Raw genomic sequence first — 22,601 nt, 5'->3', positions numbered from 1 at the left:
CAACTATAACTTTCAAGTAAAGTTTAGAGTCAAGTTAGTCACATGCTTAAGTGTTTTGATGATTCAGGTCCATGGTTCACACTTTTTTTTTAAGGAGCAAACTTCACCGGTAAGGGTGCAAATTGATGTTAAATTACTATAGCAATTTCTTTGCTGCAAAATAAATACATTTAATTCTTATTTTGGTCTAACAACTGCAGGTTGCCTCACACTGGATATCAGCAACTGCTTTACAAACCCGGAAAGAAGTTACTGTGCCTGCACTGGAAATGCACTTGCTCTGCCGTGTCGGCAAGACGTCTAGCAAAACCACCTCCGCTCATCAGTGCTTTTTAGCACGGCAGTCCCCGACACACCTTCCCAAAGACCTGCGACAACAACTGTTATTCTGGGTGCATCAGGAGAATTACAAGAAACCTCTGAAATCCTCTGAGCTCTGACGCTGAATAGCTTTAGCTTGAGCCAGGCTGGCCTGCCTGGGACGAAAGCGTTCCCCAGTTCAGAGCAGGGGCCGGCCGGACACGTGCGACAGGCAAACCTACAGAGCAGTCCAACAAATGCCCCGGTAGGAGCAAATGCTCAGGGTTTGGTCTTGGAGCCTAGGATACGTCAAATTACTTTGACGTAAAGACAGACCTCTCGGCCTGGATGGCAGCGTCAGCTAATGGATTGTGAAGCCCAAGTTTTTTCAAAGCCGTTTTAGGAGATCTGGATGCCATATTCATACCAAGACTAAAATGATAAGAGGTAGAGGTTCCTCTTCTCCTCGATACTACTGGAAATCTGTGTCTAGTTATTAATTTTAGTCTCTACACAGAATACCAACAGCAATAGCTTAGTGTAATCTTAAAATGAACAATTCCATGTTATTGGAATCACTGAAATCCTTTTGTAACTTACTTTATTTTAAAGTACTCATTATAGCAGTTACAATTAAAGATACTTTATGAAATGCATCCTCTTTTACAAAAGCTATATGGTGCACTGTATATACGTTCCAAAGCACTGAAAGTCAGCCAGAAAATAATAGGGCAATCAGAAACATGACCAACTTTCCCTTGCTTTCATACTCCCATACTGTCGCAAGAAAGGAGAAGACAAGGAACGGCTAAATATCAGCAATTTGGTCATGGCAGAGAGCAGCTGAACGTGATTCAGTGTGACAAGAGGCCCTGTGATTTGGCTAAACCATTTCTCAGGGCACTTTGTAAGGAGGATCAGCAGCATTATTCCTTTAATAGCCATGTCTAATGCAATAGCCAGCTGGGTTTTGTCCCAGACCAAGGTATCAGCATCAGGTCAGAAGGTAACATTCTGTTTACACGATTATTTCCTAAAGCACTTATCTTCTCCTCGGTGTGAAAGTTGACTTTTCTGTTTGTAAGGAGGCCTAAAGAATTGAGGGAATGGGAAAAATTAGCTACACTGAGCTGGAGCTGAATGGCATTAAGTGGGAGGTCTGAGAAAGGCTGCTGCGGTGCTCAGCAGGACACCTTATTAGCCGCGTCATCGCAGTTCATTCAGGCAAGCCATACCAGTGTCACCAGCATTCCCACACAAAGACAAAGTTCTTCACACAGTCTATAAACATGCCTCCCTGGCCAATTCATCCTAGCTTGACACCGCTGAAAAGAGGGGTTTGAGGGGGTTTTTTGTTTTTTTTTTTTTTTAAACACAACAATAACATAACAAAACAAAACAAAAAACTTGCAGCTCTGCCAAGCAGGCTGAATGGAGGAGAAGGAGGGACACTGTCACATTTCTTGGGAAGAAACAATCCAGAGGTCAAGCCATATTTTATTCAGTGAGCAAATTTTTATAATAACTAGATGTGTTTAAGCTAAATACTAGCTAATATGAGCGCTTCCGTATTTCTTGTACAACTTCTGGGGTAAGATACTATCTTTCCACAATCTCTTTATTTTTACACACTACCCATGCAGAGGAATTAAAGGTACAAAAGCTGCTTTTACAGAGAACGTGTGACTGCCTATATAAAACGTCCTTTCCTAAGTAAAGGAATACAAAAATCACAACTAACTACTCGGAGAAGAGCGGACAGCTCAGTCTCGGTGTGGCAATCGTTTCTCAGGTTAAACTGCTAATCTCGGTTATTGCTGACCTAAGCAGAGCTTTGAACTACAGGTTCAGTTTTCATCTGAATCTAGCAAAAGTAACGCTGGCCTACGTCTCTGCATGGCACGGTAATGCCTTTGCCCATTTCAGCCCACCCGTGAAGCGTTCAGTAAACACCGTGGAGACCGAGCCGGCAGGGCCGCCTGCACCCTTGCTGGGTGCAGCGCGGCAGCCTGGAGCCCCTGCCCACACCCACCGCAGGAGTCACCGCGGTGCCGCCGGGAGGGTCACCGAAAGGCGACTGGCGCGGAGGCGGCGCTGCCAGCTGCTCCGCAGCCCCGCACGCATCCCGCAGGCAGCAGGCTTGTGCCTCGTGGCTGCATTCGCAAAGGCCACGCTCAACTAGCCTGTTCTTGACAGGAGAGGGTCTTACCCCAAGGAGGAATCTTTAGAAAGGGGTAAAAAAAAGAAAAGGGCAGAAAGTGACCTGACCATCCCGTCAACGGGAGCCAAGAGCTAGTGCAGGTGACCTGCGGATAAGAAGGTCATACATGCTTTCTTTTCCATAGATCTATAATGCCAGAGGTAATAACAACTCCTGCAGTGACTTCTGGTGGAAAGTCAAGGAACGACGACAGTGAAACCTGTCTTCTGTCACAGCCACGTAAAGGAACCAAACATCAAGAGAAGAGAAACGTTAGCTTTTGGCTTATACAAAACTAGACACAGGATTGCTGTGTGGCCTTTCAGATTTCTGCCATTCCTGTCCTCTTTACTTTTTCCTTTCTAAGTTTTAGTCAAAGAGATCAGCTTACACACGTGCACCTCAAGAAGTGGGGTCCATAGGGGAGATCCACCTCCAGCAGAGGTTTTAGAGAAAGCCTTGAAACAGAACCCTGTCATCTCTTCTGCGTATCGCCTCCCTTCTGCGGCACAGTCAGCGCTCAGCTCGCACCATTTTGCATTCTCAGATACACATTTAGAGAAAAATTCCAGAAAAATCCCCATCAATTCTGAATAAAAGTTACCTGGTGACTATCTAAGGGTGCCTCAAAAGACGTGATGTAAGTGCCTTCATCGGCATGCCTAAGGTGTTGTAGCACTGTCATTAAAAAGATAAAGTTTATCATATTTTTGTGCCTTGTTCCTTCTGATATAATAGCTAAAACCTATTAATAACACCAAAACATCTCAAAAGGTCGAGCGGCATACAGCAAGATGAAGGGAATTGTCAAGAAGCTTAGGCAATCATCTTAGCACTCAAGACATTTGCCAGGGCTGTTTAACTAATATGTGATGTTCACTTTTAATTTCAATATAGTGCCATTTGGGCAAAAATGTTGTATTTTTTAATTAATTACAATGTCAGCAGCTATTAAGATTAAAAGAAAGACCACATCAATAATAAATACTTAATCCAAAGAAAGGATTACAAGAAGAGCAATAAAAATCAATTTTTAGAGCTGGAAAATTGTGACTTTTTCCTCACTTGACTGGTATTTTCATTATATTGACAAAACCATGATCTTACCTGACACTGACATTCGCCTAATGAAAGAGCAGCCATGTATAATGATGTAAGTACTTGTCAATTTTGCTACAGGGGAATACAATGCTACAGCACTGGTGTTACGTTAACAAAGAAATATTCTTGCTCTTCATCTGATGTAAGAGAAAACAACAAGAAGAAACCAGAGAAACTGCACGTCTTTTTGAATCTTCCTTTACTTCTTCACGGAAGATTAAAATTTTTCCACGTAACTTCTGGAACTCCTCAATGCTGTTAACACTTGGCCATAAGCAGGCAGCAGGTAACTGCCATATCTTAACCTGCTCGAAGACTGAGACATGGCAATTCTTGCTTACTGTTTTGCAGGGCTTGGATGTAGGCGAGTAAAGCAAAAATCCTGTGTTCGCTTAGTGTTAAAATGCAAATAGCAAGCCAGAAAATAACCAGGATACGCGGCAATGGGATACTGATCCATTAACTCATCAAGGCTGGGAAAAGCGTGTGACCAATCTAGAAAAATTCAGAACAGAGGCACCGTATGTCCTCAACAGTTCATCAGTGGGAACAGTGGCAGAATGGTTAAGAAATCTTGCCAGATTTGCATCTCGCCAGACTCGCCACAAGCGCCTTTCCCAGTCCGACCTCCCGCAGATAGCCGCGTGGGCAAGGGGGACAGCAGAAGATGACGGGACACCGGCCACGCCACGGCACGCTGCCAGCGACAGAAACGCGCAGGCTTCCATCGGCTTGCCTGGGGAAACAAACAGCTAGGCTCAGAGGGACTGTGAATTAAAAATAAAACGAACCACTTCTGGAAAAGGATAATGCGAATTGCTAGAAACATAGAAAGACTTCACTCATAAAGGATTAAAAAATGCTTGACATTGAGAAAAGCTAACTAGCAACAACAAATTTTACATACTTAATTGTTAGCTTGGGCATTTATCCCTTTGAAAACCACACTACAGTGGACTACTGAGCTAAGAGAGGAAACAAAGGAGGGGTGACACGACAGAAACATTTGAAGTGCTGAAGAGAAGGGAAAAACCCCTCTCTTTCAAAAGGGCACACCGATTAAGAAAATTAGAGCCGTCAACGTTAGGTTTGAACAAAGAAAATTCTGGTGGATATAGAGATAGCAGGACCGTTTTCCTTGTTAGAGGGAGAAACGGAATCATCGTAGCTGCATCTTAAACCCTACGCCAACGGAAGAAAGATGAAGAAGCTTTCATAAAAGGTGAAGCAGTTACAGCTATTTACCTGGCAGTCCATGACGAACGTCTGCCAAGGCTCTCTACAACTCCTTCAGCACTTGTACAGACAGCCAAGCGGCTACAAATGCTGTAACTTGCATCTGGTTGTTTACCTGCTAGGAAGAATATGCCTATTTCCAGCACACAGAATACAAGACTCAAAGACAACAACCTGCTCACACAGGGATCCCACCTTCCTATGGGAGTAAAAACGTTGAAAAACGGTTACCCACTTAGCGCCCATAGACTCAAACAGAAGCAGAATGGAGCTCTTTCAACCATTTCTCTGTTTTATAACTATCAGCTCATAGCATCATCTTACAGCGAGCATTGTAAATAAAATCACAATAGCAATTTATTTTCATTTCTCTGCAAATGAATAAAAATTGGATCAACAGCCCATATAGATTCTTCTTAACTGAATCACAGCTGTCCTGGAAGATTATATGGCTATAGGATAGAACATTTCAAAAGACACAAACCACAATGAATGCTGATGTGAGTGCCACCTTTAGCTAGACACTAATGACTGCTCTTTATCTAGCTCCAGACTCTCTAAGGAACAGATTACAGTAAAAGGAGAAACATAGCTCAATGAGAATGCGACGCACTCTGCACATTCTCATATAAAGCCATTTTCAGAGCAAAATCAAGCAGGCAACAAGTTATTTGCAGCCATTTCTTTTTTAAGAGGCATTCTCTCTTTTCTTCAACGGTCTCTGTTTAATTACACAAATTCTCCTGGGAGTGGGATTTTTTTACAACACGTCCAATCTAGCCTGTAGTTACATCAGTTATATGCTACGAGAAAGACACGGTAGCCAACTAAGGCAGCTCCAGGAGAACCTATTCCTAGGAAATAAGTAAACAGGGGAAAGCCCTTACGAAAGGCGAGGTGGAGGCTCAGAGCGGTGCCGAAAGCGGCCCTCGCTCACAAGCAGGCTTGGCAGCCCCTCGCTGCGATCCACACCGCAGGACAGCGGGCTTGCCTTTGTGGAACAACTGCCGAAAGCCCCGCCAGGAACCCTCAGAGCTTTTATTTGCAGCATTTCTTCTGAAAGAGCCACAATTCTGTTCACATCAGGCAGAGAAAGTGAAGAGTGACTCGGTGTATCCACGCTATTTTTTTAAGTGACACCTTTCTGTGTGACACCTGCAAGTTCTTACAGTTCTGGATTTTGGATTGCTGATTCTCCGGTCAGATCTTTGCTTCCAAACCTGCTATTGTTTTACTGACTTCTTTTTATCATGAGAGAAAAAAACAGATCTTTAATTTACAATTTGAATAGTAAACACTGCAAATTTATTAATAACCTGTTCAGTTATTAATCAATGCCAAAAAGAAAATGGGGGGAGGGGGGAAGCGCCCCAAATGCTGAAAATAACAGAGTAAGGGCAAAATTACTAGATTAGACTATGTCCATCAGGAATCATCATTCACTTATTATGGAAGTGCATTTACTGTGTCCTTAAAATTATAATCATGCATATTTTCCATTACAATGCATACAAGTACAAAATTATTTTTCTGCTAAAAATATAACCTAAATAAAATTCAGAATGTGTTTGTGTGAACAGAAAGGACATACCAATTAAATTTTTGACAACTGCATCAAACATGCAAAAGCTCGAGCCAGCAGAAAAACAAGAAGCAAGGAAAAACGTGTCTTTGGCTGTATTTGACAGGTTGAAAGTAACGAGACAATTTTGCTGGATTTACTCTTTAAAGAGCATATTATACAAACACGCTAATTTTGAGAGCACTTAACCTTAGTTTAAAGGGGGGGGATGACTGAATATTAATGAGATGAGCCTCAGGGTGTTTAATGAAAAGCTGTCTTTTTGAATGTGATCTAGGGTTTTAAACCTTTGTTAGAAGACATTTGGATAGAAGGTTTATTTGCCCTGGGAGTGCATTCTATCTGAACACAGAGAAATTTCACTAAATGTTTGGAGGCACATGGTTGCAGAGAGTTTTCACTTGATGCTAAAATCACTGTTGCAAAAAATAAATAAAATAAAAAAACCAACCCCCCCCAAAAGCGAGCTACTCCTAGGATCTTCTCAAATGACCCAGATCTTTAGAGTGAAGTTTTCCTTTGCCTAGAAACTAAGTGGCTTTTCTTTTGCTCATTCAGCTGCTAGTTCTGGGAAAAGCCCAAAGAGAAACATTTAGATTGGAGGGGTCTTTGAGAAGATGTGACAGTTGACTGATGAGCATCCATAAAATGACAAAGAATAGTTGTGTGGAGCCGGTGCATCACATCGCCTCTCCCTGGGAAACTAATTGCTCTGAATTGTTAATAGTAACATTATTTTTCTGGCAATCATTTCTTTTGAATACCCAAAATGAGCATGAAACAGCTCCTTTGACCGGACATAAAAGTTAAATGTCCCAATGTTGATCAAATTAACTTCAGCTATGTGACAATGGACTATATTTGTGAGAAAATAATGAAGGGCACAAAGGGGAGCTTTATGCCAAGATTTCACAGTTGTAATGTAAAAATGTTTCTGTTGAACTAGTCCAGGGAACATTTCAATAGGAAAACAGAAGAGCACTGTCACTTTCTTTAAAAAAAAACACATTCATTTTATGGATCTGAATGCTCTAGATAATTTCAGGAAGTTTAAATGGCTGGCACACCAAGAACCACATTATCAGGCTAACATCTCACGTCCTTGTCCTTCACAAACTCTCTTCTAATACTTTTAAAGGACCCTATCCTACAGCTTCTACTCATTCCCTAGCCAAGGTATTAAATTCAGTAGACGCTTTTCCCCAGCAAGTGTCTAAAGGACATGACTAATAAGCCAATATGATTAATTAATACGACATAGGCACAAGCATTAATTACAGCAGATGTATGAAAGACTAAACTAAAATGTAAACTACATTTCCTTTCTTACTCTCACGTATAGTTTAAACCCTCCAACTTTAGAAAATACAAAAATGCAAGTATTACGCAAATAGGACTAACTGTACAGGGGAATTATCCAAAATGGCCCCGGAAGAATTTTTTTGCCCCCAAAAATAGAAAGCAGGTGTCCTTATTCTCGTTTGTAAAGCAAAATCAGTTTTGACTGTATCTGTGTCTGCCCAGAACAACGCAATCAACTTCTGGGAATTTAGTCTGGGTTTACATTAGCGTTGACAAAGACTCATTACACGCGCCAATTTTCTACATACACACTGTATATGTATTTGTAAATATACAAGCCAATATTTGCTTAACACCAGTGTAATTCCAACTCTCTTAGTCTTTAAAAGGTCTATCTAACACCACCTTTTCTTCACGCTTGCTAACTGGCAAACGCTAGGAACAATCTGGCTCAACGCATACCAGCTAGCTGTCTTTAAAAGCATTCTTCTCACTGTAGAATTCATTTTAAACATTATTAAAGCTGAATCACTTCAGAACACCATTGTAAGATTAAACCTTCCTCCTCCCCAAACATGCTATTATGATTATTAATAGATTCCCTCAGGAGAAAACTTTTAGCAGCAACTTTGAATCATTCACTTGACACTTTTTCCTCTGTTTTGCCCCTCCCCGTCTCAGTAATTTAGAGATGTTGTGCCGCTTTGTGCCTACGAGTTAAAACCTTGGAGTTAAAATAATTTTGGGGAAGCCAACTTCCCTGATGATTTTAACAGTTAAAAGAATTAATCTGAGCTTTATTTGCAAACTCTTTCCTTTTTTGTGTCTCAAAGTCCTGTGATAGCTTTTACCTTACATGAAAAGGCTGTACTTAATTCATGTTTATGAAGATGCAGCGTGAGCAGAACGGCGCTTTCACTTACTCCCCAATGACCCACATCAACTGTGAGAAGGTGCTTGTTTCATTCAGTGAAGCTTTAGCTCATTAAACTGTTTTCCTTCTCAGTATTGTTCACTGGGTTTGAACTGCATTGCTGTTAAATGCTCTTTAGCAGTTTAAAGGCTTTAAAGGAAAAGACTTATCAGTCTCTGTTTTTAACAGCACTAAATCTGCATTATTAGTTCATGCAGATAAGGGGATTTAAAAGCTCAGCTTGAAACCTCTCTCTTCTGTATTTATCTGACACTGCATAGTTCCAGTAGCTCAGCTGGAAATGTAGATCTATGAAGCTTTAAAGAGAGATTAAAGCCAAGAAAAGAAGTACTTTCCCCCCTATAGCCACTCTCACTTTCCCTTTTCCTACTGTCTGAAGGAGTGATGGCAGACAATGGTCAAAGATGGTTCCCAAAACCCTCTGAATGGGGACACTGTTGGTGGTAGCATTCATTCAAAGTGAGCTTCAGTGTATTGTCCTCCCCAATCAGCAGATCAGAATAGAGTTTGCTGGTGGCTGCCAAAAGGTTAGCAATGCCGATGAAAGGGGTTTCCCATTATTCACTGCTCTTACAGAACTCCCCTTTTGTGCGAGTCAGCCCATCATTTCACTATGGAGGTCCGGATCTGCGGCTGGCTGCTCTCTCAAAATGAACAATTCATCTGGATGCAAGCTCACAGTAGTAGTGTGCAACCTAAAATCGAAGGTTTTCTTTTCTAAGGACAGGGGAGTTGGGGCAGTTTTTGGCAGTGTCACATTTTAATGATATACCATCATGACATCTCTGACCCACGGCTGACACTAATACTACCGTCTTATTACCTTACCCTTGCCAGGGCATCGTGGGAGGTCCAAAGCCAAAATTAGCTAATGAAGCACACTGTATGCTGTAAACAAGTGTGCAATAAATAATGCAAAAGGTTTATACAGGTTTGCTAAAGTTCCCTCGTGCAAAGCATAAGAAAAGGAGAGGAGACCAAAGGAGCCAAGAAAAAATGAAATAAAAATAGGCCTTTCCCACGCTGCTCTATGTAACAGAACTCAAAAATCTGTGTCTCAAACTGCACTGATCCTGATCTTACTGCGTCTCTGTCCCCTAAATAAGGGATCTTTCATAAACCACTGCGTGCTACCTATTTGCAAACCTTCCAAGTGCCTCCAGTGTTTTCTGGTAATTTGGACAGGTTTTACAAGTGATACAAGACAAGACATACTGGATTTTTCCTCTTCATCCTTGCATCACCCCAAAAAGTGAAAATAAGTGCTTATTTTGGAGAAACTCCTACTTAGCCCTCTGCTGGGGTGCACAGGAAAAGCACTTCTTTATACACAGTGGAAAAAGCGGTCTCTTTTGATAAAATATCTGCCTGTCTTTAAATAAAATAAAACTTACAGGAAGAAATAAAACTTTGGATAGAATGTGATTGAAAAGGTATTTATACTCCATTCCACATTTCAGAACCTTTTTCAGTGAAAATCTACATAGGGAAAAATGACAACACTGCATATGCAAAGACATTTTTCAACGCATAACTTAATTTGGTTCAGGAGTGTCTTTAACTTCTAGGTCGCTGCCAGAAAGAGTCACGAGAGTGAACAGCTACTTGTCGGTGGGGAACTCCTCACTGCATTTGCCATACACAGGGAAGGCTGCAAGCAGATGCCAGAAGGAAGAGAGGCATCAAGCCTGTCCTTCCTCTCAGCCCCCTTGCCCCGGTCCCTCAGCCCCCTTGCCCCTTGCCACGGTCTAAGCCGTGTTGAGCAATGACTCCCCACGAGTCCCAGGCGCCTGCTCTCCTCCCCTCAGCTAGCCGCAACGCGCTAGCCCTCTCCACCGAGGTGGCACCCGCTGCTGGTCTGTGCTGGGCGGTGGGACGGGGCTCAGCACCATGGGGCTGGGACTTCCCACGCCGCAGCACTCGGTGCCCCACAGCAAGACCAGCCGAGCGACCCTTGCCCAAGCTTCGCTATGGGGAAGGGCAGCAGCAGTCCCAGGCTCGTCTGGGGTCTCGCTGCAGAGCTCTCCGAGCCTGGCACACGCTGGCCCCCCCGGCAATGCTGCCGGAGGCAGCCCCGGCACGCTGCACACGGCTGCGGGCCACCGGACAGCAGGGACTGGGGCAGGAAAACGGCACATAAAGTGCTCTGCTTTTATTTTGTCCAGCCTAAGCAGTGTGTTTTAAGCACCATCCCGTGCCACAGATCACAGTGTATGCCACGGTTGCTTTGAAGAGACACTTTAAAGGTCCATTTCTCAGGCAAACATGAAGTCAAGCAGTACCTTGTAAGAGAAATACCGATTTACTTTGCCAATACACGTATGCCCATGCAGAAAGAATTTTTTCTTACTCAAGAAAAAGCTGTCTTTTTTTCTGACTTTATAACTTCTAATTAGGGCAGCTGTAAATTGTTGGGTATTTTTGGGACCATCCTCTGTATTGCACCACCCATCAGATGAATCAACTCCGTAACACCATTAAAAACCATGATGTTATTAATAACAGTGATGACTGCACACAAATGCTGTGCTGCTGCTTGAAAAAGATTAGCTGCCTACTGCACTCAGCTAGTATTGAGATTAAAACACCACGGGGTTTAATGTTGAGGGGGTTGGAGCTTGTGACTTATGAGGAGAGGCTGAAAGAGCTGGATTTGATCAGTTTACAGAAAAGATGGCTACGGGAGGATTTTGTTGCTGGCTTTTTTTGTTGCTGTTGTTGCTCTGGTAGTTACAGAAAAGACAGAGCCAGACTCTTCTCAGCAATGCACGCCAAAAGGTAAGGGGCGATGGACACAAACTGCTCTGAGGGAAATTCCGACTGGATATTAGGGAGAAAAGGTTTCACAGTGAGGACAGCCAAACGCAGTAACGGGTGGCCCAGAGGAGCTGGAAATCACCGTGCGTGGAGCTTTTCAAAGCTCAGCTGGATAAGCTTTGAACAACCCGATCTGATGTTGAAGTCAGCCCTGCTCTGAGCAGGAGGATGAACAAGAGACTCCCACAGGTCTCTTCCAACCGGAATTATTCTATTATTTTGTAGCTGAAAACATACTTGAATGGCAGCTTTATTAGACTCCACGCAGACTAAAAAAAAGTTAATCTAACAAGCACATTTAAAAAATAAACCTGCTTTCTACTCCACAAGTTCTGGTGACTTCAGAGAGATTCTCCAATCTCAGTAATTTAGCTTAAAAGAATAAGCATCATAAACAGATCTGTAATTGGCACAGTCTAGAAAACTCTGATAAGAAGTGACCATTTTCAGTTCACAGAATAAAAATCTCTACATTTCTGATGTGCCTTTCGAAACATCTTTTATACACTGCTTATGAACACAGAAGATTGAAAGAGGCTAGTAAAGGCCAATACATACCTATCAAGTACATAGCCAAGAGCCTTATGCCGTATTCCTGAGTAAACCGATGGGCTTGTTTCCCAAGCAATTAAATTGGAAGCATCATGGAAAAGGTGAATGTTTACCAAGTCAAAGGCACTATGACAAAAAAGGAAAAAAATAATGATTCAGGATAAAAGAAAAAAACATTTGTTGCATCAGCAAAGCATTCAACATAATAATACTTACTGTATTCTCTCTTACGTTACCTTAGCATTTACTCACACAGACTGTGCAAATTAAGCTATCGGCATCAGAAAATTGTCAAAGACTATCATCAAACTTATGACAACTCATCCACAGGTCAGACTGCATCTAGGCTTTTGCTTAAAATATGCATAACATGAAAATGAGAAGCTATTTGTCAGTTACAATTCACAGAAACCAAGCAGCACTCTCTCACCAAAATATTTTTAAAACAAAATTGAATGTGTAAACAAACAACTTCCAAGTTTATAAAGCTGTAGCTAAATACCTAGTAGAACTGTGGCTTTGTAATAAACAAAATGAAAAGCTATTGACAGGAGAATTTTACTGGCTAAAGGCTAAATCCTATCACTGTATCTCCTTATCCGTCCCTGTGTGGAGAATGCCAAGATGACAGTGGTCAATCTGCACACCACTTCCAGTTGGGAAGAGGACAGGGGCTGTTTAACTCGGACCGTGCCTGCAGGATCGTAGAATCGTAGAATCACTTGGGTTGGAAAGGACCCTTAACATCATCGAGTCCAACCGTTAGCCCAGCACTGCCAAGGCCACCACTAAACCATGTCCTCGAGCACCACATCTCCCCGGCTTTTAAATCCCTCCAGGGATGGGGACTCAGCCCCTGCCCTGGGCAGCCTGGGCCAGGGCCTGACAGCCCTTTCCATGAAGAAGTTTTTCCCAATACCCAACCCAAACCTGCCCTGGCGCAGCTTGAGGCCGTTCCCTCTCGTCCCATCGCTTGTTCCTGGGGAGAAGAGACCGACCCCCCCGGCTCCAGCCTCCTTTCAGGCAGTTGCAGAGAGCGATGAGGGCTCCCCTTGGCTCCAGGCTAAACAACCCCAGCTCCCTCAGCCGCTCCTCATAAGGCTCAGATGAGGAGCTAGCCTCAGAAAATCAGTAAAATTTGTGAAATTTCACAGCTTTGTTTCCTAACCTGAAAGACAGGAGTATTAACTCATCCTTCGCTACTTTGCAGTGAGGCAGGGAGCTGGACAGCAGTCCCTTCACCTGGCTGCGGGCTGGCTCAGCCAAAGCCCATCACATTTGCATCCCCCACCAACTACTGGTCGTGCACTCTAGAAGGAAATAACCCCAAGGGGTAAATGCTGTCTCGTATCTGGGAGCTCTGCACTCCAGGAGGAACACGCAGGAGTCGAGGACTGTTGTTACAGTGCCCAGTGTCTGCCTTGAAGGATGGCCAAAGACTGACAGAAGAGATTTCTGAGAAGAATCATATTGCTTCTATGGAAAATCTATGGACGTTGGTTTGGTTGAGGACAAGAGAAACAGGGATATTCTGGAAGTTCCTTCTTAATCAATGAAATCAACTTCAAACCCCTATGAAACAGAAATACCTTATTTTGCCCCCCTGCATAAAAGCTAAATTATAGAATCAGAGAATGGTTTGGGTTGGAAGGGACCTTTAAAGATCATCCAGTCCAACCCCCTGCCACGGGCAGGGACACCCACCACCAGACCAGGTTGCTCAAAGCCCCATCCAGCGTGGCCTTGGGCACTGCCAGGGATGGGGCACCCACAACTTCTCCGGGCAACCTGTTCCAATGCCTCGCCACCCTTGTCGTAAAAAATCCCCTCCTTATGTCCAATCTAACCCTACCCTCTTTCAGTTTAAAACCACTGCCCCTTGTGCTGTCACAACAGGCCTTGGTCAAAGTCTCTCTCTGCCTTTCTTGTAAGACCCCCTTCTATACTGCAAGGTCGGAGTTAGGTCTCCTCGGAGCCTTCTCTTCTCCAGGCTGAACCACCCCAACGCTCTCAGCCTTTCTTCATAGGAGAGGTGTTCCAGCCCTCCGACCCGCCTCTGGACCCGCTCCAGCACGTCCATGACTTCCTACGATCACTATGTGTCCACCCTATTTTCCCGTCGATTTGTTATGGCATCTATTTATAACTACATCCTATTCAGTGGTAGTGCATAAGTTCTTTGACACAGGGACTGGAATTCGCTATGAGACTGCACAACACTTGCCTGTTTTTGGCTGGTAACAGTATTTTTAACAATACTAATACTGCTAGCCTTACAACGTACCTGTATGCAACTATATTCTTGTACCTTAAATCACTTCACACAACCCTACTTTTCACTGTGGCAGAAAACCTTCACATAGAAGGAATTTTCTGTTACAAACACGCCCAGACAGAGGAATGTCCTACTGTCACCTACATTAATCACGTACGAGGTGTCTCTTCCAGGGAGCTGCGAGTCACCTGGGAGGCAAGCTGTCTTTCTGAACTTTGGTTTCCCACTGCTGACAGATGAGACACATCTGAGTGGCAAACAGAAAGCTATCCAGCTGTTATGGCCAAGCTGGCATTCTGCTTTATATTTGCTTTGCTTGTGGCTTTTTGTGTCCTAGAGAGCTGGTCTGCATTTTTAAAAACTCTATTGTCTCACTGCTTTGCTACTAAGCTCTTTTGGTGATGGGACACGGCGAGTCACAACGAAACCAGAACACTTGGAATACTCTTTTCACACAGATTTAGCAACCCCCCCCCCCCCCAACAAAACCCACTCAAACAAACCGGCGTATGCAGGAACTCCTGTATACTGCATTGAGGGACTGAAGGAAAGGGGTCTCCTATGAAGTCCCCGAAGGCCTATTTAAGGGATAGCATTGACATCGTTATGTTTTGGAAAGGAGGTCCCTCCAGCCCCTGCAAAACGTGGTGTGCCCCATTAGCTTCTACCTGCATAATACTGCTATGTCCTAAAAAAGCTGTTGCGCTTCATGTTGAGGGCACAATTTTGGTTAGTGTTTCAAAAAATACATTTTGGGTAGTTCCACAAACGCTAACAATAATTATTACACTAGCACTGGACTGACAAGGGTAAAAAATTTCCTAGATTTCTTTAAACTTCTTTTAAACTATGAAGAAACAGAAATTACATACCAGAGTAGAGGTAAGTCTGTCCTAGAGGACTGTTAGAAGAAACAAGGCTATTTAAAATGCTTTATTCTCACATTCAGAAAAAATGCTGGCAAAATTTGGTTGTGGCTGATCGAAAGTAGCCAGCACTTAGATGAGAAAAGATGTTATAGGAAAAATGGAGGTAAAATGAAACTGCCACAGTTCTAATAAGAGTCAAGTGCTGCTGACATTTTTAGGCAGGATGGGGGTGGTTCTACTAGACCCGTTTTAAGCTCTCTGTTCCTGTCCTTGGTGGCTCAGGCACACTCCACGGACAGAGGATCTCTGTCAGCTCCCCTGCAGAGACGCGCAGGTTCTTGGTTTTCCTGTCTGAGATCCCTTGAAACAATGCTGATGGCCACAGAAATGCTCCTCAGCCCAGCGCTGCGCTCCCAGGCACTGGGTGTTTTGTGGCTATACCCCCTTTGGGCAGCTCTTATCTTCAATAGTAGTTGCAGACACATACTGATGATTTTGCGAAGGGCTCCAAAACCGTGCATTCTCCACTGTAGGATAAGCTAAATGCAGAGATGCTACTAGATAAAGCAATACAACACATGTTCTCATTTCTCTGCTTCACTGATGAACACCATTTGGCCTTAGCCCACAGATATTTATGGATTTCAAGCTGCCTCTTCCCAGAAAAATCCACTGAATCTCCTCTCAGTGTCTTCCCTCTCCCTGGGCCTTACTGCTAATGAAAGATTCATCTAGTGAGTTTTCAGTCCCCTTTGTGAGGTGAACCACAGCTCAGCCCCATCATCTGACTGTATCACCTTGCCTGGCATTTCCGATTTGAAAAACAGGCTTTCCCTTTGTAAGAGCCAAGCATTTTGAATTTGAACAAACATATTGACTTTGCATTACTAGTCCTGTGCACAGACATCTCTTGTATGAGAATTCAGTGTGGAGATAAAAAGCAACAGAGAAGGCAAACATACCTCCTGTTCAGAAAGGAGCTTGCAGCCTGCCAGCGAGAACATGGGACCAGACTTGGTCAGAGAGGTATCAAGCAGAAACCCCAAGCTGTGCACAGGGAGATTCCCCAGATTGTGACGGAGTCAGGGAACAGATCCGGACACAGCACGTAATGGCAGTCAAAACAGCGCATGCACGATGACGACAGGCAGGTCACCAAGCAGCTGGCACGAAGGTCTCTTCCAAAGATACTGGTGGGGTTTCTTTGGCTACAGGGAGCAGCGTATCTTGCCGAACGAACTTAGAGTGATGATAAAGTAGTCCTACTAGCCTTCATATTAAGATATATAATTAGTACATAACTACAAAACAATCTGGAGATGATGGCTTGAGACATCCATTCCTGTCTGAAGAATGAATGGAAAAAACCTCTGTAGGACAGGGAGAGACCTCATGTCACGAACTCACCTCCTGTGTGAAGGTACCTATAACCCATCCCCACCTGCCTATAAACTGCTTATTCTTTAAACTTGCTAATGAGGGACCTCCCACCTACAATTTCCCTGTCCTTAAATTAAAACTTTCATCATATTCCCTGTTTTCCTGCAAATGAAACTGACTTCCTTCTGCCCTTCCTGCAGGGGAGACAGACAGCAACCAGCCTCCCAGATGGGGCGAGCCAAATTTTTTCAACTCCTACTCAAATACTCCTACCATTCTTGACTCTCCTGTTCTTTTTTCAGCTTACCTAAAGCACAACGCTCAAAACGAGACAGAGTACTCTATCAAAGGCCTTGGCAGCACTCCATTAAATAATTACCATACCTTCCCCCCTTCCTGTCCTTCACATGATGTATCTATTAACACATGTCAGTAAGATAATAATGAACCATATTCAATTTCTTCTCCTTTGATCCTTTTCTACAGTATCGGTAATGAGTCAGTTAGTCCCAATATTGTATTTGTGGTTTTTTTTTAATTCTCTCAAAGTGCAATGCTTTGCGCTTCCCTGACTTTAATCTTGCAATCTTACTTTCTCTAAAATATCAAAACAATTTTAATTGCTGATTCTGACCTCTTGCAAACATTCCCAGGTTGGTGCCATACCTACATTTCATAAACATATTCTCTACTCCATCCTCCCTACCAAGTATAAACTGTATATGTAAACTGTATTTCAGACTGTAATGCATTGAAGGGCACTATCTTGCACCTAATAACACAATACCACTAAGAACTACGGGAACAGAAATAAATACCACCACTCCCCTTTACATTCAAGATACTAAAAAAAAAAAGACAAAAAAGTGCATGTAGTTATGTAGCGCTCTCTCATTTTTTCTTGGAATGTAATCTCTGAGGGCCCCAAGATTCCTTAATTCTTCATTCATGCCAAAGATAAGCTAATGAAGAATAATGGATGTGAAAAATCTGGATGCACAGAGGAACTCAACTGGGGCAGATCACTGAATCGCAGAGGAGGAAAAAGAGGACAGTTCTCTGAAATCTTTTTAAGGCCACTTTTTCGGGTTTTTGGAAGCCCTTTGCTTTTGGCATGAGGTACAATCTATAATGATGTTTTCCAAGGCAGGGAAAATGAATAGCTCCCCTTCAAGGATTCACAAAGCAGTGTTAACAACAAGTCTCCCGGCTATATTTTTATTGAACTATTACCATGCAGAAATGTATAGATCAAAAGTCACGATTATGAAAACTGCCAGAACTTTGTTCATATGCATATGCACAGAGACTGGCTTTAAACACTTATCATACCATGACCAGAGACATTGCGCACTTAGACCGAATTAGGGGTATTTTCTAACCCCCTGTTTTTTCCATAATATTTCACTTTCATTCTCCAGAAATTGTTCACAGTAACCTGCCCCTTCAACTCCTCATTAGAAACATCTGCGGTCTTGTTAGATCACGTGGATCATAACCGCAGACTATTCCAGACACAAAACTACCACCACAGCTCACCTCATCACAGAGCAGAAAAAGCTGTGAGCCTCCTCACTCTTACTTCCCAACATACCCTCAGGAAACACAAGCATAGCATATTATCCGGTCAGAACATCTAGCTACAGACTGCTCCTTCCAAGAACTATCCTTTTTTAATATCCACCTGCAAGAAAACATTTCCTTTAAATCTGTCTCAGAAGAACTTTTTTCCTTGAAAAGGCCTAAAAATAAATTCACGTTCTTTTTTCTGCAAAGAGGAAATCCAAGAGGATAGGAGAGACAGAACCTGGAAGAGCCATGGTATAAGAGCAAAGGCCAGATTAGCAATTGGTGCTAAATACCCACTTTGGCAGATCTCTACTGCTGGAATCACATGCTGTGTCACACCGATCTGGAAAAATTAACAAGAACCTGCATTATCCCATAGCTGCCTGCCTGATTTCTGGGTCAAAAGCAGAAAACCTACTGCTTTTTCATTTTTTCACAAACTGTTTGCTTAATCTAATAAACATGCTTACGCAAACAAGCAACAACACCATTCAGCACTCAAAAGTCAGTCTGTGTGAACATTCATCAGACTTTAAAGTCAAACTTGCAATTTTAAGACGTGAAATGACCACAGGAGAAAGGGAAAAATGTTTAACATTCACATATATTACGTGATTATAACATAAAAAAGCAGTAGAGACCAAAACTATGATTAAATGGTAAAAAAGTATGGTCAGATTTCCAGGTAGGACTAGAGAAATCTGAACCATCTGCGGGTTTATTGAGCTCTCCTTCTGTTAAGGTGAGGAAAATTTTCAAGCTCTCTCAGGTACAGTGTTTTGCACAACCAGCTGCTCCCCCCAACACACACTATTACTATTACTACTATTATTGGTATTAAAGAGAGCATTTTCAAACACAGACAGCAAATAGCTTCAGTTATGAGATACACCTCTTGTCAACGCTAGTTGGCACTGCTTCTTCCGAAGACAGGGATCTAGCGTGTAACACCATAATGATGTTCAACTTGTTTTCCTACAGTTGTCCGCTCCCCTCAGCCCCCACCTCTTTAGGCTGTTGGATGATCCCAAGAGCAAAAAAATGTTTGTTTCTTCTGTAGATTTTCCCAGCACATCTTATGAGGAACTCTCTCTGCTTTGACGAAAGCCAGGTTACATTGAACTCAAGTAAGTCTTGCTCAGTGGGATGCTTCCTCAGCAGTCAATGCGTGCACAGGTAAGAGGTGTGCTGCCTGCTCTCCGCAGCCCTCCATCAAACCCTACCAGCGAGCGCTGGGCTGCCAGGTGCTTTATGCTACTGTAGGATGAAAATAAGCAACCTCACAGAGAACAGGACCATACCTTAGGTTTAAAATGGGAATCCTGACCTGAGTACAACAAATAAAAAGTTCTGTTCCAGTAAAAGTAATATAGTAGGAACTGGTTTTAAAAAGCTGCATTCCTTAAAGGTACGGTCCCTCCATTGACTCCAGTGGAAACTGGACTGGGCTTAAAAGGCTGGTTTAAAGAGTTCCTAGAGAACGATCTCTTTCCTCAGAAATCCCAGAGGGGAGGGCTGCATGCACTCAGGCAGAGGTATCTGGCCCAGGTGAGACACTGCAGAGCCTCAGCTGTATCAGCCGTGATGGGGAGCAGTAGTGGGGGGACGCCTTTACCTCCACACTGTGACTGCTGCGGCCTTGGTCACAGACACCAAGCTTTTTTGATCATGCTTGACTGAGAGGTTGCTTGTGACCTGAATTATCCCATGCTAATTGCACATACATGTGAATACTAACATCACGTTTTGTCATGCATCATTACAACTTACTGAGCATTATGTGTTCAATAAATAATAAAGCAAAGCAACTGTTCTGGAACCAAGCTGTTCCACGAATAGACCCATCTATACATACGAATACCTTCTTTGAAATAGTTAACGAAAGCATACATAGTATACAGATTATCAGAAATAACTTAAAGATGCAACTTACCAATCAGTAATACACCATCTTGTTCGAATGAAACCTTTTCTGGACCACTTGCACTGAAAAATAAGCAAATAAGAATCAGTCACCTTAAGTAAAGGATCACTGTGAAAGTGAAACGTACTTATACAGAGAACAAAATAAAACAAAGTTCATCCATACGCTGTAACTAATAAGCACTACACGCCAACAGACGTACCTTGAAAACATATATAGTGTCTCTTATAAATCCTGGAATTATTTATATTTTTGGTACTGCAGCAGTTACAAGTTTATGTGTAAAATTAATATACGCCCTGGTAGTTGTTTATAGATGAAAGATAACCAATTAGGAAAGCTTTACAACTGTATTTATGCTTAGCCTAAACCAGCAAATTCTTACTGCCTATGCACAAATGCCTTGGCTTCTTTGTAATTTCACCTGAACTGTAAAATGTCATCAGAGATTTACATCAAATTAAAATGAATGAGATCTGCTAGAAAGCTATTTCTCCTGCTGAGCCAACCCACCCAATATTTCTCTAAAAGTTAAGGGGAATTTAAATAATGGTAAAACATTACATTTATCAAAACTGCAACGTCCGCGAGAAAGCCACAAATCAGCTCATGCCAACGTATGGCACTTATGATACAGCAAAAGGATTTTTTCAGCACCACTCCTAAGCCACTGCCATAAATTACAACCTCCCACAAAAGGACATGATTCTGCATCCTATTTATTCACTGTTAACAATGAATGTGGGGCTAGGCTAATGTTCTCCGGTAATGAATATTGCACCAGACAGGCCTAAATAATGATGCCAATGATTTTGTAGCAAAAGACTGCAACTCCTCTTTGCGAATAAAGTGCCAGCCATCGCAGAGCATCCCCCCCGTTCGGGGGTACCGCTCTCCTAAGGCACTGCCTTCAGAAGAGACTTGCCGGATGTATTTATCCACCTCACTGTCCGCAGACAGTCCTCAGGAAATTTTAAGGTCCCAAACACCGCTGAGACAGCGAAAAGCCTCGCAAAAGCTAAACGGGCTGTTTTCTAATCACCCTTCAGGTGACAGTTACCTGTCTCCCACCTCCTCCCCTCTTCCAGCACCAACAGGGCAACTGCAGCCAAGACCAACCAGACCCAACACCACTCCTTTACTAGGGCCCCTTTCCCACTGGGGTTCTCCTTGCACTCAAATATGCTTATCAAGATTTTGAAGTGTTTGTTTTACTGAATAGCTTAGTCTTGAAAGCTTGAAAGCTTGAATGTGAAAACTGTTTACTGATAGGCAGTTGTTCCCTTCTATCCAAACCCAGGAAAATGTGCAAAGTTACTTGTAAATGACAGCTTATTTCATTGACTGCACTCAACTTCAGAGCTTGTAATTTTGTGGAAAAAGCGTTACCTGCACGCTACAAAACTAAGAAGTAAAAAATTGGCTACAAAATTGATGCACAGTTATGTACTCCAGATTTGGGGAAATCTGTTTTTTGTATTTCTTACTTCAGGTGGCAATTTCAGAATCCCCTTCTGCAGGCTTGTGGGACCTTCCCGCACAGACTGCTGCAGCCAGATTTTACTGCGAGAGCCGCAGGGAAAACTGCAGCCTGGCTGCTTACCTGAGGCCAGCTGTGCTGGCCCTGCCGAACGGGGGGCTGGAGGCTTTTCCTGCACAAACTGTAGCAGCTTTGCCTTGCTACAGCAGCGGGCAGCGCAAGGAAGCAGTGCTCTCAAGACCGTCGAGTCCAAGGACAGTGACTAACAACAAAGTCTTTTATGCAGTGAATCAAGATTCGTATTTTGATACTGTGGACACACAATGAACAGCTTTCTTCTGTTCTTGATTTATGTCTCTACTTACAGTTGGCTTTCAGTAGCTCACAGGACATATATTAAGAGGGAATAAAATAAATTAACAACACAAACGTTTAGCCAAATGTAAAGATTTCCTATAGACAAAAGGAGAAAAACCTCCTAAACCCAGAAGGATTCTACAGAATAAATGGACTTCTCCTCTGAGCATCCACGAAGCTTACACACACCCCCCCCCCCCGCAGATCCACCTGATGACTCCTGGCAGCTGACTGCATCCATCCATTCTCTAACTACAGACGGGGGGAATAAGTGTTTTTGAGATATTTAGTAATTAACATCAGTTGTTTGTTGATGCTTATAGGTGCTTAAATCTTTTAAGAATTTGTGCTTTTGAAAGCAAGTATATTTGCCTAGGTCTAATAAGGTCGCATTCAGGGGGGAAAGCTTAACAATTCACTACTGAAATCCAGCTGACGGATACATTCAGAGGGGAACTAATTTCGCTGAATCCTTATTACTTTTGTCTTGGGAAAGCCCAATTTCTGATTTTTCTTAAACTGCAGCTCTACTGAGAAAAACTCTTGTGGTGACTGTGAATAAATATCTATTGTAAATATTTTTTTTTCACTGAAAAATAACCTCTTCTGTAGATCAGCAGTCACTCTAGTCAGTTGGGAAATGGCTGGCTGGAGCGCTAACACACCAAATCTTCCCAATACTCCGGCCTTCATGGCTGAACTACAAATCCCATAATCCAGTAA

General features: G+C 42.8%; 1 protein-coding gene across 4 annotated transcripts in view; it reads right to left on the bottom strand.

The window, feature by feature from the left end:
- INPP5A (inositol polyphosphate-5-phosphatase A) overlaps positions 1 to 22,601 on the bottom strand; it is a 256,262-nt gene that overhangs the window by 83,695 nt on the left and 149,966 nt on the right. For all 4 annotated transcript variants that reach the window (XM_087766613.1, XM_087766611.1, XM_087766614.1 and 1 more), the window contains exons 7-8: positions 20,051 to 20,103; positions 12,031 to 12,150 (exon numbers count right to left, since the gene is read on the bottom strand). In XM_087766613.1, coding sequence (XP_087622739.1) covers positions 12,031 to 12,150; positions 20,051 to 20,103 — 173 coding nt within the window. The remainder of the gene's footprint in view (positions 1 to 12,030; positions 12,151 to 20,050; positions 20,104 to 22,601) is intronic.

Source organism: Nipponia nippon, unplaced genomic scaffold (assembly GCF_047370975.1).
Source record: "Nipponia nippon isolate SJK-2023a ecotype South Korea unplaced genomic scaffold, ASM4737097v1 scaffold_3, whole genome shotgun sequence".
Classification (NCBI taxonomy): Eukaryota; Metazoa; Chordata; class Aves; order Pelecaniformes; family Threskiornithidae; genus Nipponia; species Nipponia nippon.
The sequence above is the reverse complement of the archived record's forward strand: the minus strand, read 5'-3'. Positions and strand labels throughout refer to the sequence as shown.